Source organism: Sparus aurata, unplaced genomic scaffold (genome assembly GCF_900880675.1).
Source record: "Sparus aurata unplaced genomic scaffold, fSpaAur1.1, whole genome shotgun sequence".
Taxonomy (NCBI): domain Eukaryota; kingdom Metazoa; phylum Chordata; class Actinopteri; order Spariformes; family Sparidae; genus Sparus; species Sparus aurata.
In genome coordinates, this window is record NW_022045101.1 from 293,149 (window position 1) to 310,373 (window position 17,225).

General features: G+C 37.0%; 1 protein-coding gene and 1 long non-coding RNA gene across 2 annotated transcripts; both read left to right on the forward strand.

The window, feature by feature from the left end:
• Positions 1–701: 701 nt before the first annotated feature.
• LOC115577552 (major histocompatibility complex class I-related gene protein-like) lies at positions 702–12,451 on the forward strand. Its single transcript, XM_030410436.1, has 5 exons — positions 702–902; positions 5,008–5,274; positions 5,671–5,949; positions 11,838–12,140; positions 12,228–12,451. Exons 1-5 carry the CDS (start codon positions 854–856, stop codon positions 12,362–12,364), a joined length of 1,035 nt encoding a protein of 344 aa, XP_030266296.1. The 5' UTR covers positions 702–853; the 3' UTR covers positions 12,365–12,451.
• On the forward strand, positions 6,189–8,539 carry LOC115577557 (uncharacterized). The gene is made up of 4 exons (XR_003983194.1): positions 6,189–6,289; positions 6,840–6,884; positions 7,158–7,226; positions 8,064–8,539. It is a non-coding gene; the product is annotated as an uncharacterized LOC115577557 (long non-coding RNA).
• Positions 12,452–17,225: the final 4,774 nt, after the last annotated feature.

Genomic DNA, 17,225 nt, shown 5'->3' on the forward strand with positions numbered 1-17,225 from the left:
TTGGATGTCTAGAGCATGATATAACAAACATTTCTTTCGGTAATGTAATGTTGTTTTATGATACGTAGAAATGTTTTCCAAAATGTAAATTTGTCTCAAGCTCCGTAAAAGTGTTTCACATTTTGTAATTTTGGTTTGCACCTCCCGGCCACCGTAGAATCATCCACCAACCTGCAGTCAGACAGACATCAAGTGTCGCACACTTGAACTCAGAGATAAAACAAATGCTTCAGTCAGATCCAGTATCTGACTCTGAATCTGTTTAGTCGTGTTTTTTGTTGTTGTTTTCTTTATCACCATAGTTATATGAAAAACGAAGTAACGGAGTTCACTGGAAAAGCTGATCCTGGCTCTGTGGTCTGTTTTAAGATAATGACTTTGCCGAACTAACTGTATTGTTCACTGTTAACACTTCTCTGTATGTGAGGGGTGTTGGTGAGGACTGGATCACTTGGAGGCGGTCTGAACTTTTTTTGTCCTTATAAAGGTTCGGACTTCATCAGTCATGTTGTCCACGAAACTTGGAACAGAAACTCTCTCTCCTCCCTCTGTCAGGATAAACAACAGTGAACATTTGAAAAAACAAAGTGAGTTCACTGGAGAAGCTGATCTTGGGCTCTGTGGTGTTTTTGAAGATAAGGCATTTTTTCACAGTTAGTATTTATTCCTTTCTAATACGTTACTGTACGTGAGGGGTGTTGGTGAGGACTGGATCACTTGGAGGTGGTCTGGACTATTCTTCTTCTCAGGACAGAAATACTTTCACTTCCCTTACCTTCCCTCTGTCAGGACAAACAACAGTGAACAGCTGATCCAGCTCGGTCCTTCACTCACTCGTCTTCATCAAATCAAGATGAGAACATTATTGTTGTTGCTTCTCTTCTGTCACGTTTCATCACCAGGTAAGATCACATTTTAAACCTTTAAACTCTTTAAACTTCACAGTCCACTCGACTCTTTCCTCTGAGTTTAGTTTCACTTTCAGTGGAGCAGCAGAAACTGGACTTTGTGTTGGTCAGTGCAGAATGATGTGGAACATCTTTTCCCAGAACAAAGAAGTACTTATAAAACATTGAAGTAGCAAAAAAGGACAAACAGAGACAATTTAACTTTGCAACATTCTGCATCATAATAAGAACAAAACATTGCCTGTACAACATGAAACAACCAGAAGAGCTCAGTCTATAAAGGCTGACACAACTAAAACCTGTCTGTTACATCCTGATTCAGACTAAAACATATTTGCACCCACAGAAAGAGCAGCACATCGTCTCTACAGCACACAACACTGTTCATTAACCACTTTACTGCACAAAGTGATGAAGACAAAACCAAACAGCAGAGAAGGTGTTAACATGCTGCATGACAGAGCAAACATCAGACAGAAGTCACACATGGAACACATCCCTTTGTAGTCATTACAGTTACTGTAGCTGGAGCAGTAAAATAAATCAAAGAATGAAAACAGCCAGCAGAGCAATGTTTGAAATAAGAGAGAACAACACTGTATTACTGCTATTAACCACATACTGTACAATCAACTCTAGATGAAACGTATTGATCAATCTGTACAGAGAACAACTTCCTCTGTCCTCAGACCCTCGAATCAAAAACCATAAAACCATAAACAGTGTGAATTTTATGTTTTTAATCTTCTTTCTGTCATTGTTGTTTTGTGATGAAATCACTAATGATAGTATTATTATATTGAACTATTTCCTGATTGTATTAATGTCTATTGATTATATATGGATGTTGTATTGATAATATTCCATCAGAATTGTCTAAAATAATTGTCAGCTGTCTTATACATAAAAAGTCGTCACACAAACAGCCTCTTCATACATCTGAGAAAAATATATTTAGTAAAACATAATTTATTTTTAACAAATTAACTGTTAATTCATTAGTGCTGAAGGATGCAGTTCTTCAGAGTGATGAATCATTATTTAATAACTATGATAGTCGTGTGTTTTCCTCACATTCAGGGCAATGCATTTATATTGATTCATATTTAAATCAATCAGTGTTTATGCATCATATAGCCTTCTATTGAGGCCAGTCCACATGAGGACACGCCCACCTCAGAGACTGACATTTAACCAGGAAATCAGTCAATTGTATGTTGTGTGAATCATTTATTTGCTAATAAATTCTGAATCTGAATCTGTAATCTGAACGACATGTCCCTGCCTCTCATGAAACTGTGCATATTGAATCTGTGTGATATCTGAAATATTTGTGTCCATATACCCGATTGTCTATTCCTTTATGTTCCCTGTGGGAACATATCTCACACTAACAGCTAAGAGTTCACGCTTAGACGCATCCTTATATCCGTCTGCCATCAGGGGAAAATAATAGCTGCCTGGTTCAAGGACTTCAGCTTTGATCTTGCACAACAGTAAACAGGCTGCTGATTCCAGCAGTTGATTTTGAACTTCGGAGCTCATCAAAGTTCTGTTTCTGGGCAGCTGCTCCAGATGATTTTGGGTCCTTGGATGATATTTGCACATCAACTGGAACCAGGGCTGTAAACTAGCGGTCGCCACTCACCAAATGCGACTAAAATATTCCCCTGGCGACTTAATTTTGGAGGGATAAGAGCCACGGTGCGGGTAAATGTTTGTCCCGATGGTCGTGCTCTTGCAATAAATTATGCATGATATAGCAAAGCATTGTAGTAGCTGTAAAGTGATAAATTATGACGGTAGCAAACGTTAGTGCTAAACCGGCTATTTGTTGTGTGTTGCACTGAAGTAGCTCCCCCGACGTCACCGCTGTAGAAAATAGTTGCCCTCAGAAGCAACGTAGCGTGCGCGTCACCGCTCTTTAAAAGTTTGGCGCAGAATGGCAAGCCGTTTTAAAATTTAATCAATCCACACTCCTATCTGTAATTACATTTTAGATAGCCATAATAGCATTTCTCCTAGTCAAAATTGTATTCTTACTAGTCAGAATGGTAATTAAAGATATTTTCGCAATAACATTCTTACTAGTAGAAATGTTAGTTAAATATATCTACAACTTTGATTGTACTAGTCAAAACTGAATTTAAGATATCTAAAAATCTTTAAAAAGTATAAGTGGCCGTTTTAACATTTAATAGCTAGACTGGATATGTATTGCAGATATCTGTAATTCAATTCTTCCTAGTCAGAAAGAACATTTCAGATATCCACAATGACATATTTCCTGTCCACAATTGTCATTTCAGCTATCCACAAAAACATTCTTCCTAGGACAAATGACGTCACTTCTGCCATTCATTTCAGATATCCACAATGACATATTTCCTGTCCACAATTGTCATTTCAGCTATCCACAAAAACATTCTTCCTAGGACAAATGACGTCACTTCTGCCATTCATTTCAGATATCCACAATGACATTCTGGATATCTAGAATGAACATTCTGGATATCTGCAATTGAATTCTTACTAGGAAAAACTGCCATTTCAGATATCTTCAATCCAATTGTTACTAGTCATAATTTTCATTTCAGATATCCAAAATGAAAAACTATGTTTTAGTAAAAATTCAATTGTGGACATCTGTATATATATTGTGGATATCCATAATGACATTTTTACTAGTCACAATGTATTTTTGGATATTTAAAATTACATTCTGGATATCTGGAATAGTTTTTCATTTTGGATATCTAAAATAAAAATTATGACTAGTAACAATTGGATTGAAGACATCTGAAATGGGAGTTTTTCCTAGTAAGAATTCAACTGCAGATATCCAGAATGTTCATTCTAGATATCCAGAATGTCATTGTGGATATCTGAAATTGAAAGCCCAATACACATGAATGGCAAAAGTGACGTCATTTGTCCTAGGAAGAATGTTATTGTGGATATCTGAAATGTTCTTTTTGATTAGGAAGAATTGAATTACAGATATCTGCAATACATATCCAGTCTAGCTATTAAATGTTAAAACGGCTTGCCATAGGCGCAGTGACTGTGATTCCAGCGCAGCAATGACGACAGCTCTAACTCATGAGCTGAGGGAAGTTGTACTTAAGTTGCGCATCATTTCTAAACGACTTCCTTCAGTTAGGTTTCAGTATGATAATCAAGTGGCTTGATATGAGAACAGTTGTCACGTCACAAAACGTGTGAAACCATGGGTCTATCAAATCCAGTTTAATGTTATTATGGTACAGTCGCCACTGACAAGTCTATTACAGAGCCTGATAGTTGATTAATGAGTGTTTCCTTTGTCAAAGTTTTGCACTGTTAAAATTTTCAATTTGCAATGTTATGACATTTAATTAATGATATTAAAATGTATTTCTAAATAATACTTTGGCCTCTTTTCTAAGCATGTATTGTTATATAATACTGTTATCTCCATGAAAAGTAATGAAACAGATGTATATGCAACAAAAAGAGGCAATTTATTATTTGGCCAGTAAAAAATTTACTTGGCCAGTAGATTCTTTCATCAACCGGTCCCCTTGGCAGGGAGCCAAAAAGTTAGTTTACAGCCCTGACTGGAACTGTTTGAGAAAGTCTCCTTTATTGAGAGCGTCTGCAATTCTCCTGTGTCTATGTAGGGGGAAGTCCTGCTTGGCCCAAAACAGTACAATATCCAAAAGAACTCTTAGATGGTCCTGATTCCTCTGGATAAATGAATAGTTGATGGCATCACGGTTCATTGTTGTGACACTAACGTTACATCAACTGTAAAGCCCTGTGTTTATTAAACTCATTTTTGTAATTTCAGTGACAAAATGTAATTTAACTGAACTTGGACCATTACTGACTACACACCTGCTTCAACTTGATCAGACTGTTTTAACTGAATCACACTGACTTCATATTTCTGTGTGTTCATACTGAATGGAGGCTGTTTGTTCTGCACATTACATTTAAAACCTTTACATTTTGATCCTTAGAAGCAAACTCACACACTTCATATCATATTTATATTTTCACCAAACATCATATTTATAATTTGTGTTATTAATAAGCTCCTTTGTTTGTCCTGCAGTGCTACACTCTCTGAAGTATTTCATAACTTCATCAACTGGAATCCCAAACATCCCAGAATTTGTGCTGACAGTAGAAGCTGATGAACTTCTGACGAAGTATTGTGACACCAACAAAATGCTGGAAGTGAAACATGACATTGCAAAATCGTTCTTCATAAAGTATCCTGAGTGGTTGGAATGGTACAGACAACAGTGTTTCCATTTTTTTCCAAACACCTTCAAAAACTTGACAAACAGTTTGATGAGTGTCTTCAACCAAAGTGGAGGTACAGTATGTAACATGTTATAGCCTGTTTAACTTTTTACTGTTCTGCATCTTAGTTGTAAAGTGACCCAGGGCCTCAAGATACCAATCAGTTCAAACTCTAACATCATTTTACACATAACCTGAAATAGAGATTCATGTAAAGTAAACCATCATATCAGTTTGTCTTCAGTGGTCCAGCCACTACCTGTCATTCATCATGTCAACATTAATCAGCTGCTGGTTAGACTTGTTGCTGAAGCTGTTAAACTCAAACTAATGATAATAATCTGATTCATGATCACACACAGCTAAAAACAGCAGTCATCACACAATGTACAATGTTTTTAAGATCATCTTTCCACTGAATGTTTCATCTGTGAATCAGTGTTAATTACAGTCTCTGTCTCTGTCTCAGGTGTTCATGTTTTACAAGAGACGGGAGGCTGTGAGTGGGATGATGAGACTGATGAGGTGAAAGGTTTTGCTCAGATTGGTTATGATGGAAAAGACTTCTTGGAATTGGATCCAAAAACATTTACATGGGTCGCTCTAAGACCTGAGGCTGTCATCGCCAAAATCAGATGGGATGCTGATGAAGTTTTGAGAAAATTCTATAAGGCTTCTTTGACTGAGTTCTATCCAGAAGACCTGAAGCAGTATGTGGACTATGCGGGGAGCTCTCTGCTGAGAACAGGTGCACTGTAAAATGTTACCAGAATTTAACAATATTTTACTGTAATATTTCACAATAATTTACTGTATTATCTGTGAAATCAAGTAAATTACTGTAAAAAAAAACTGATGCCAGGTTTTAACAACATTTTACTGTAATATTCCACAGTAAAATACTGTAGTCAAACCATCCTCTGTGATAACACAACAAATTATTGTAAAATTTGAATCGCGCTTGAACCGCACTGCATTGTGGGACCAAGAAGAGACGTCAGGTGGATAAGGGTGGATAAGATACTGTTCTCTTACATCCATGGTGGATAATGTTACGACCCGACACATACCGATAGAAGAGCTCGAAGGTAAGGTTAACATCATTACATTTTAGGCAGCTTGTCACAACTTTATATTAGTTGTGTGAGTTAATGTTAGTAAGTGAACGATCTTTGGATCAAGGTAACGTCACTTTATGCTCCACTTTTTTGGCTGTTAAGTCATTTCAAAGCCGTTTTTCTCCGCAAAGCTTTGCCTCATAGACAAGTAACTTATATCTTTGGAAAGTTCAAATTGTGTGTTTTCATCTATTTGTCTCCACATGTCGTTATGAGGCATACTGTGTGAGTTATTTGACCGAGAATACGCGATGTTTTCACCACGAATTAGCGAAAGTCAAAGCTAAAGTAAGCTAACGTTAGCCTCCAGCTGCAGCAACTAAGTTATTACAAAGCCGTTTTTCTCCACGAAGCTTTGCCTCACAGAGAAGTAACTTATATCTTTGGAAAGCTCAAATCATGTGCTTTCATTTGGTGGTCATATCGATGGGAGGGATATGCATGAGTATTTGATTGACTACTAATCTTTTCCAGCTTAAAGTATATGATCTGTCACTAATTGCTCTCCATTCTTTTTCAGAGGCAGTTTAAACAAGGACAGTGATCCCTGGAGCAGGATGTTGAGGTAAAAATAGCACATAAACTGTGTAAATAATCTGAGAAAATCAAGTGGTTCTCTTCTTGATATTGTACTTTGATCCACCACTGAATGTCTCATCAAACTAGCAAATGACATTTGGATCAAATTAAGCCTATAGTCAGTAATTTAATCGCATTCATTTATATGTTGACACATAACATTTGCTCTGATTAACCTCTAAATCATTAGAACCAGTGACACGTCTTTTATGCACCATGTTGAATACGCTACAATGCTATGTTATTTCTTATTTTACAGCCGTGCGCCACAGCCGCTGATGTGCAGAGGACAGTGATATTACCAAGCACCCCTGCTTGATTGTCCAAGGTACTGTTGATATCTGGATTTTATATTGATATTTCGAGCTGTATGTGGTTATTTTAAAAATGAACAAAAAAGTCACTACATGATCATTTCACATAACTTGTTTATTGGTCTCTTGACATGTTTCTCCCCCAATATTTTATATATAATATAATTTTTTTTTTTCTGAATCTGAGCTTAAGCAGTAGTGCACCAGTAGTTGGTATCTGACTAAAATTTGGTTTGGAACTGTATCACTAAGGAAGCCCCGATAGATAATCCATCAATCCAAATCATCCGATCTTCAGTATACAGTAAATATGAGATTGGTGAATTCTATTTGTTTTATAGTTGCCTATTACAAAATAATTGACACGATAGTCTTTTCTTAGCAGAGCATGCTGCGAACCACTTTTTCCACCCAGCTGACTTTAGCAAACGGACTGTCAACATAACATACATACACACTAACTTGCACATTGATGCTCACATCAATGGAAAGCTGCTTTTAATCAGAGATCTCTATATAGATTGATTGTATTTGTTAAATGTGTGTATCCCGACATGTCCAGTGTCATATTTTAGCAGGGTGTAAATTTAAGTTCACAATCTGGACTGTTTGCTAACATCAGCTGAGCTACTTGTTAACTGCTTATGTAAATTTGCACCGGGCAGCATTTTGAGTTTTTTAAAGGCTGAAGCTATACAAAAACTGTCATCGTGCTTGGCTTTCAATACTAATTTTTTTGGTGTAGGTCGGATTTAGTTAAAGAAGAAGGGGCACCACTGCATGTGCCTTGGATAAACAATGCAATATTAAATCTGTGAAACTGAAAGTTGTCTTTGCTTTATTGTTTACAGGTGCTTCTTGGGCATTAACCCTGAGATGGGCTCAAATTCAAAGAAGTGTGGAGGCATCAATCGACACGTGAGCACGCTCCAAAGTAAACTTGTTAACTTTGAGTGGTCAATGTAAATATGAAATTGTTACGTAGTAGGCGTAAGAATGTTCATATTGTATATGTTCATAAGTTGTAAATTGTTTATACTGTATTGTTTATACTGTATATGTTTAGAGTTGTAAATTGACGTGTGGGTTGAGTATGGTAACCAATTTCCTGCTATCTATTAATCACAATTTGATATTGATTCGATTTAATATTGATTGATTGATTCATAGATTCAGTTGGTGATACCAAAGTATGATTTTGATTTGTAACCTGATAACATAACTACCCCAGCCATGTAACACATCAATACTGGTATCAATATTGACATTAGACAGGGAATGAATCAGCACTTAATAGCTGAATCTGCTCTTTAAAAATTAAAATTCATGTTTATGTTCAGAGACAGCTCTTGTAAATTGTTGAATATGATAGTTTTATAATTATTAAAAAATTAAAATGAGTATTGTCTTTGTTTTCTTTGTTCTTGTTTTGACTTTTAATTTAGCAAATCCAAAGCATGTTTGTGTGGTAAAATCACAGGTAACAAGTCAAATTTGCAATATGTTACAGTATTATTTAAGCTCTAAATTTACAGTAAATTACTGGCTACTGGTTGCATTACTTTTACAGTAAAAATTTAAAAAATACAGGCAATTACTGTAATTTACATACAGCAAGATATTGTAATTCCACAGCTACATACTGCTATATCACAGTAATTCCATGGGCATGACTACTGTGAAGTTACAGTATACAGCTGTAGATGCATTGTATTTTACTGTGAAATATTTACAGTACATTATTGTGAAACATGTACAGTAAATTACTGTGAAATATTCACAATAAATTACTGTAAAATTACTGTGAAAGTAATGCAACTAGTAGCCAGTAATTTACTGTAAATTTACAGTGAAAAATTTTACAGTGTAGGATCACCTGACCTGATGTAGTTTATTAGACACAGTGATCTTCATATAGGCTGCTCAGACTGAACTGTCATTGTATTATTAATCCAACCTGTCTGACATCAGCTTTTTTTGTAGTGGCTACATTTGTTTTAGTCCTGACCAATCACCGGCATGCTTGCAGCTGAGCTCACCTGAACTAAGAAAGGAACGAATCAGTACATGAAGTGATTCCGTTCACTTCGTTCACTCAAAAGATTCATTCGTTCGAACAACATGTTCGCAACCGACACAACACTACGGTGTGGCAGAGTTGCTGCAGACAGCTGGACTGTAGTGATGGGAACGGCAGTTCTTTTTACTGTACTGAATCTCTAGAATCCGTTCATTAAAATTATTCGTTCAAAAGATTCGTTCACCGAATCGAAACTCCCTGAACTGATAAGCAGCCAAACGATCCGTCATTCGGTTCATGATTCAGCCCTGAGGTTCACCTTCACTTACTGAGAAACGGTGCGTTCAGCGACTATAGTACACAATCATTCATGGAAGACACAGCGTTGCTTTGAGTGGTACACATGCACTAAAATTATTACATGGTGAAAGTGTCCTCTGTGCACAGTAAAGTCACTTAACCTGATGCTACACAGATGTTAGCAACATAGCGCTAATTTTAGTACGGTTACTGAACGTGAATCAACTCCTCTGCCTGAGTGAGTGAGTGAGTGACACAGCACCACTTTCAGCACAGTACGTGAACGAGAATCACGTCCACAGCGACAGTTCTCTGTGTGCAGTAGGTTCGCGAATCATGAACGAATCACAGCGTGAACGTGAATGACGTCCTCACAGTTCTCTGTGTGAGTTGCAGCAGTTCCACTCCTGGCCGGCATGCTCGCGGCTGAGCTCAACTGAACTGAGAAAGGAACTAATCAGTTCTTGAAGTGATTCCGTTCACTTCGTTCACTCAAAAGATTTGTACGTTTGAACGACACGTAAATACACCAGGAAATCATGAAAGTAAATCCTCACATCAGTATTTCGTTTGATCTCAACATTCGACTGTGTTTTCTGCTTTGTAGATAGAAAATGCCACCAAAAAAGAAAAGAGACATCCGAAGCTATTTCGCCACCCAGAGCGTAAGAAGTAGCCTAGCTGCTAGGCTGTTGTTAGTTAGCTAACTACCCACACAACGCAAGTCTCCTAGCCTAACATTAACACTCATTCTACTATGGAAAAGTCTCATTAAGGTGTTCGTGTAGTGAACGTAGGCTAGTATTAAATTGAAACTCGCCAAAATGCAACCTAGGCTTTTTTGTGAATGTACCCGAGTCAAACCTTTGTATAAAAAAAATTATAATTATGACAAAAGAGGCACTTTTAAGATTTACAGTACTTTTGTTTTCGGGTCGAACTCATTTTCAATGGGAGTGCTAGAGGCATTCAAAATCACTGTTTTTATAACAGCAATAGTAAAAGCGACAGAACAAGCTACTGCTAACGTGTGTTGTCCAAAAACCTTCTTTTTAGTAAACTCTGTGTACACAAACAATGTTCTCAATGCTCGTGTTCATGTGTAGAGACCCTGGTGATACTGCGAGCAAAGTTTCATGTTGTGTCGAGACTTCTTACTGTTTTAAAAATAGAGATTTAGATGCTATCACTTCCATTGAAAACGAGTTGGACCTGAAAACAAAAATACGTTACATCTAAAAAGTGCCTCTTTTGTCATAAATATGCGTTCACACACAAAGGTTTGACTTGGGTACATTCACAAAAAAAGTCTAGGTTGCATTTTGTCGAGAGTTTTGCTTTAAACCTAAATGACTGTGTGTACTGTAATGTTTGCTGGTCGTTTTGAAGACAAGTGGATTCTGTCCCAGACAATTGTTAGCCTAGCGTAATATCACCAGTATTCTAAAGTGTAAAACATGACAGGTGTTAAGTATAAGTTTTGAGAGTAGTAATGAAGCCAACTGTGTCCTCTCTAGTCTTTCAACCAATGTTAGCAATTACGAGGGTTAAACTAGTGAGTAACTGGCCAGTAACTATGAATCACTGCACACAAGAAAAACAGCAGCATGAAGCTACAAATGTAGAGCAGGCTGATGATGAATCAGGACAGAGTTTCAGGTGAGCTGTTGACAGCTCACTTAGCAATTTTGTTTGGAATAAAGATGGCATGAGCATTGCAGGTCTTTGGATGCCTTGCAGTTGATTCTCATCATCATGTTGGTTATTTTGAAAGTAAATATTGGATTTGCATAATTAAAGGTATCAAGGTGTTGTTCTTCAAATGTTACACAAAAGTTTGATATTTGTAATGGATATACAGATGAAATTCTATTCATTGATGAATTATTTTGAAATACATTCAGGAAACTCAGAAATCGAGTACAGATATAGTGCAGGTTCAGGAAGCAACAGCTGGACTGTTAAATGGTTCTGTGATGAGACACTACCATGGCTTACTATAAATGTAAACATGTCTTCCTGTCTCGTGAATTGTTATGAACGGATGCAGGTGCAGACTGGTTTAAGTTTTCTTTGCTCTTTAGGACACAGTCGGGGTGAGTGGTTGCCGGGCAGTGTCCCTACCAAAGCTGAGACCAAATTTACGCCCTTGAGGAACAAATGCATGAAATATATTTGTTTGGAATTTGCATGAAAGCACTTTCACACCTTCTGTTATTTATTCCAAATGTAATTTCTTCAGCTTGATTTTACCTTGTTTCTTTTCCTCTCTCTCCTCTTTAATATCTCTCTCTTTCCTCTCCAGAGCTTCCCTCAGTGTCTCTCCTCCAGAAGACTCCCTCCTCTCCAGTCAGCTGCCTCGCTACAGGTTTCTACCCTCACAGAGCCTCACTCGTCTGGAGGAAAGATGGAGAGGAGCTTCATGAGGAGGTGGACCACGGAGAGATCCTCCCCAACCACGATGGAACCTTCCAGATGAGTGTTGACCTGAAACTTTCATCAGTCACACCTGAAGACTGGACGAGGTACGACTGTGTGTTTCAGCTCTCTGGTGTGAAGGAGGACATCATCACCAAACTGGAGAAAGATCGGATCAGAAACAACTTGGGTAAGAGTGAGATCAGAGGGTGCTGAAGGGGAGTGCATGGGAACAACAACAAAAACAGTAGTAATAAACTATTATTGTATTCAACAGTGAAGTCCAGTAACATGACCGTCCTCGTCACTGCTGCAGTGGTTGTTCTTGCTCTCATTCTCATCGGTGCTGCTGGATTCATCGTTTACAAAAAGAAGAAAGGTGAGAGAGAAAAAGGAAAGATTTCACTACTTTGATTTCAGTCTTTGAGTTGATTTCTTTTATTCAGGTTGCAGAATTAAAACAAGCATCAGAGAAAGTAAATACAGTCAGCACTAAACAGACTGAGTATACTCAGTCTGAGTGAGTAGAAGAGAGGAATAAAGTGACTAAAGATAATCTGGCATTTACAACTGTGACTGAAATTATTTGTCTTGTTCTGATTTCAGCCATCAGCCCTCCATCTTGTAAGTAAAACTTACTTTGGTTCTATTTCAGCTGATCTGACTCACACTTCTTGTTTTAGATTAAAACATGTTTCACATTATTGTGCAGATGAACCTTTTCAACACTGTTTCCTGTATTTATTGTTTATAAAAGTTCAATACAGGATGTTTGTTTCTGACCTGCAGCTCCTGACAACAGCACAGAGCTCTCTGAGCAGCTGAATCCAGAGACCTTAATGACAAACACACTCAGTGACTCTCCTGGTGACACTTTATTTAGCTTTGATGAACTAAAAGACAGAAATGCTTCTTGCATTATAAGTAATATTATATAAAAATGACTGTTCTATGACTCTGGTTGTTTTATTGATTGTTGTTTTCTGTCTAATTCATTCTCAAAACAATCAGGAGAGAGCGTGTGACCAGACTTTAGTTACAAACTTTCCTAACTAAAACTTTACAACATTTACATTGATCAGTTTATAGAAAACGTATATATTAAATTTGTAGTAAGACATTAAGCGGTGGTGACGTTTAAGTCATGTGATCGTGATGTCGTCTGTTTACAGCTGAACGTTAGCTTTTTACCTATCAAGATTTAATTTACACTTCAAAAACTGTGTTTTCATCTGTTAAGATTATCTTGATGAACAAAACATGTAAGAATCATAAACTTGTGTTTGTCAGGTCATTTTTGGCGATATTCTAAATTCCAATTAAAAAAGGGTTATTTATTATTATTAAAATAATTTAATAATTAATAATTAAATAATAATTAAAAAAAAAACCCTTAGACTTCTTGTGTAGGAACCAGGGTGATGCTACCTTCAGGGTTATTCTCCAAAAACATGTTATTGCTGCATCACTCTATAGATGGAGAATATGGAGTTTGGTCTGTCATGGAGCCAGTGCGTCTCTCGTATGAGCGGTGAGCAGAGTGGGAGATGTATATTGATAAATTTACAATTATGAACTTATGAGTCTAAACATGTAAATTCCTTTACACTGATGAACATGAATGAATGTTAAACTCAAATGTGTTGTTCTTTGTTTTTGTGCTGATGTTTGTCTTTTCAATAAAATCCTCACATTTTAACAAGTTTGGTCCACATGCTCATTTGTGACGACACTTCAATATATTACCTGAACATTCAGTATTCTCACAGAGGATTTGAATGAGGAGATTGATATCAATGTGAACTCTGAGCAGAGTTAGATTCCAGACAAGGTTAGCTTAGCTTAGCATGAACACTGAAGTTAGAGATTAAACCGAGAGCCAGTATCTCTGTTAAAGGAGCCTTCTGACAACTAAACAGCTGACTGACTGATGTCCTGTAACGCTTCACCTGTGAGGAGGTCATAAGATACGTTTAGAAAGAAAGAGAAACAAACTGAGACTGAGAGACTCAGAGTGAGATACATGTTGAAACATGTTTATTCACAGTAGTGATCTGAGCTGACAGACAAATTAAATATACATCCTGATTGTTTGCTGCTCATCCTTCACTAACATCTACATGGTAATACTTAGAAATCTGTCTGCTTCACCTTAATCAATGCTTATTAATAATGCTTATTGATATTGTTAATTAGTAGCAGCATGTTACATGATTGACAGCAACCAAGCAACCCAAAACCTGTAGCCTGTTCCTGATAGGTGCATGGAAATATGTGATGTCACATGTTTTTTACCCAACCAGGATGACTTTAAATGAGACGAAAAAACTATAAATTCTGTGACATGACCTATTCACACCTCCAGGTGAACAACACGGACATTATAAGATAGAGAGCCATATTGTTTCCAAATTAATTCCAGAACTTACAGAAAATCTTTGCAAAAGTTACTTTCTCACAGCAAAGTGAAGTAGCTTTGTGGTTAAGTCCTGAGAGATGTCACATGTTTCTCTGTAACAATCACAAGACATGGGGAAAAAAGAGGAAGTCAACATAAAAAAAAGTCATATGATCATGAGGAGTAATTCTTAAAAACTCATCTTAATCTTCATCAGGATTGTGTAGATGTGGTTTTATGAGAGATCGAGCAAGATAATCCTTTATTGATCAGCAGAGGAGAAATTCAGTTATTGCACAATAAAAAGACAATGTAGAAAGGTAAGCACAAATAATGACATAGTAAAAGAAACAATACATATAATCACATGTTTTTCCCCCATTAGAGCTCTGCCCACTTCAAACATGCAGCACGTGATTCTGGAGAAACATAGTTGATTGTTGAGTCTCATTCCCAGGTCATCAAATACCAGAGCTTTGGGTCGGGCAGCTGTGAAACTCTCAGCCTCTATTTCATACATGTCTTTGCTGCCATCTAACGGCTGTTTAGTGGTATTATATACAGTATTACAAACAGGGCTGTGACACTTGTATTGTGGAGCCTGATTCCCTTTCAAGTGTCTGATCTAGAATACGTTATAGGTGGTGATACAAATGTACATGGGGACACATATCCTTTGAGATCTTAACTATCCACTGAGACCAAGATCATGTAAATTCACCTGGTAGTTGTGTTTAAAAAATAAATACTTTTACACTTTACATTTTTAGAATAACTTCAATAATTTACAGAACATATTTTTTCCTCTCTGTTGACTTTTTGTAACATCTGATTGGATTAGGGAGAGAGTTGATCGTCCTAAAAAAAACAAGATGCTGTTCCGTAAAGAGCAGAAGAGGCACCATGTTCTTGCTCCATCTACAGGTGTAGTTGAAGGTGGAGTCGACACGGAGGAAGGGAATGGTTGGTGGCGGGGCCGGAAATTGTAAGATCAAGGATGGACGTTGCTTCTTGTTATTTATTTATGTTTTCTTTTACAGCGAATGCTTGTAGGTGAACTGCAGCAGACAGTGAAAACCTGTACAGAAACCCAGAGAACATGGTCGCTCCACTCAGGTGACAGTTATAACCACTGAGTCGTAGTTATCAGCTGCAACAGCATTAGTGTTGGAACATTCTAGAACATTCTAGAACATTCTCGAACATTTCAGAACATCAAAGAACACTCCATTCTAAAGTTTAAATCTAAATGTTTTTTTGAAACAGAAACAGATTTCGTTACAATACTGTTAATCCTGAAATCTGTCTTTTTACCTCATTTGAAGACTTTTTAAAGAATTGTTAACCCTCGCCATGAGCCTTGTAAAGTGTGCCAATAATCATCATCTCTGGATACTATTTGAATACCAACAGCAAATTAACAAATGTGCACATCATTTGGATAGAAGCGTTTCTTCATTAAGGTCGTACACTAAATTAAGTATGTATGGACGACATTCTATTCACCAGGCCAACGTCTGCAAGTCGTATATGTCCTGCATGCGTACAAATCAACTTAAAAATATCAACAAAGCAAAAACAAGTCAGAAAAATTGGTTGCATGTAAATTTAGTTAAAAAGGACTTGTTTGATTTTTGATTCTTTTAAATACAACATTGTGAGGCTGATAATTGTAGTGGAAATTCTCCTTGTGAGGTAGAGAGTTGGTAAGTCTCTGAAGAACTTCAGACTTCAGCATATGAATCAGATCTCTTTAACAACATGCAGCATGGAGAGAAGTCAAAGGCGTTCTCTCCCGAACTCTAAAATGTTACCACTTAAACACAGAAACAGAGAGGAGGTTACCTTCATTTACAACAGACATAAATCATTTTGTTTCCAGAACAATGACCCTTTGATGTTTGGGTTTATCCTGTCTTTCCCAGGAAAGGGACCCTTTGATGCTTAAGATGGGACAGTAAATGTCATCTTATCTACATATCTGTATCCTCCCATGACACCTCAAACAAAATGGCATTATCCCTTCTTCTTCTCACATCCTGCTCCTGCCTTTACAGCACATTGATCACTGACAGGAAAACTATGTAATTTCTTACATACTGTCAAAGCTCTGAGAACAGATGAAATGTACAAGCAACAATCAGAGAAATGACTTAAACACAGAGGTACACTGAGAGAAAATTATCAAATGTTACTATAATCATACTGTAAATCATCAATATCACCCCTTCCTGTGTGATTCCTGACTGCTGCTCATCCTTCACTAACATCATCATGGTAATTGCACCATATGGAGAAGAGCCAGTGTGTCTCTCGTATAAGCGGTGAGCAGAGTGGGAGATGTAAATCGACACATTTACAAATACGAACTTATGAGACTAAACATGTAAATTCCTTCACACTGATGAACATGAATGAATGTTGAACTCAAATGCGTTGTTCTTTCTTTTTGTGTCTTTGATGTTTTTCTTTTCAGGATTAAACACAGGGGTACTCTGAGAGAAAATGATGTAATGTTACTATATAATACTCAAAATAATCAATATCATCTGTTTCTCTTTGATTCCTGACTGTTTTATAAACTGTTTATATGGGTTTGTATGGGTTTTGAAGCTGATGTAGTCTTCTTATAACCTGTAAATGGGAAAGGTTAAGTGACGTTTGATCACAGATAATATGACTGAATAGTTACATTTTCATTCAACAAGCATCCATGTACTACCTGTGGTATCTCCCTGCAGCAGACATTCTCAGGCGCTGTAGGCATTGTTATGCATTTCTCACAAGTACACCTAAACCAGAGGAAAAAAGGGAAAATATATCAGTTATAGTTTTTTTTATTTGAATATGTTATTAGCAACAACGACTGGTCAGCTT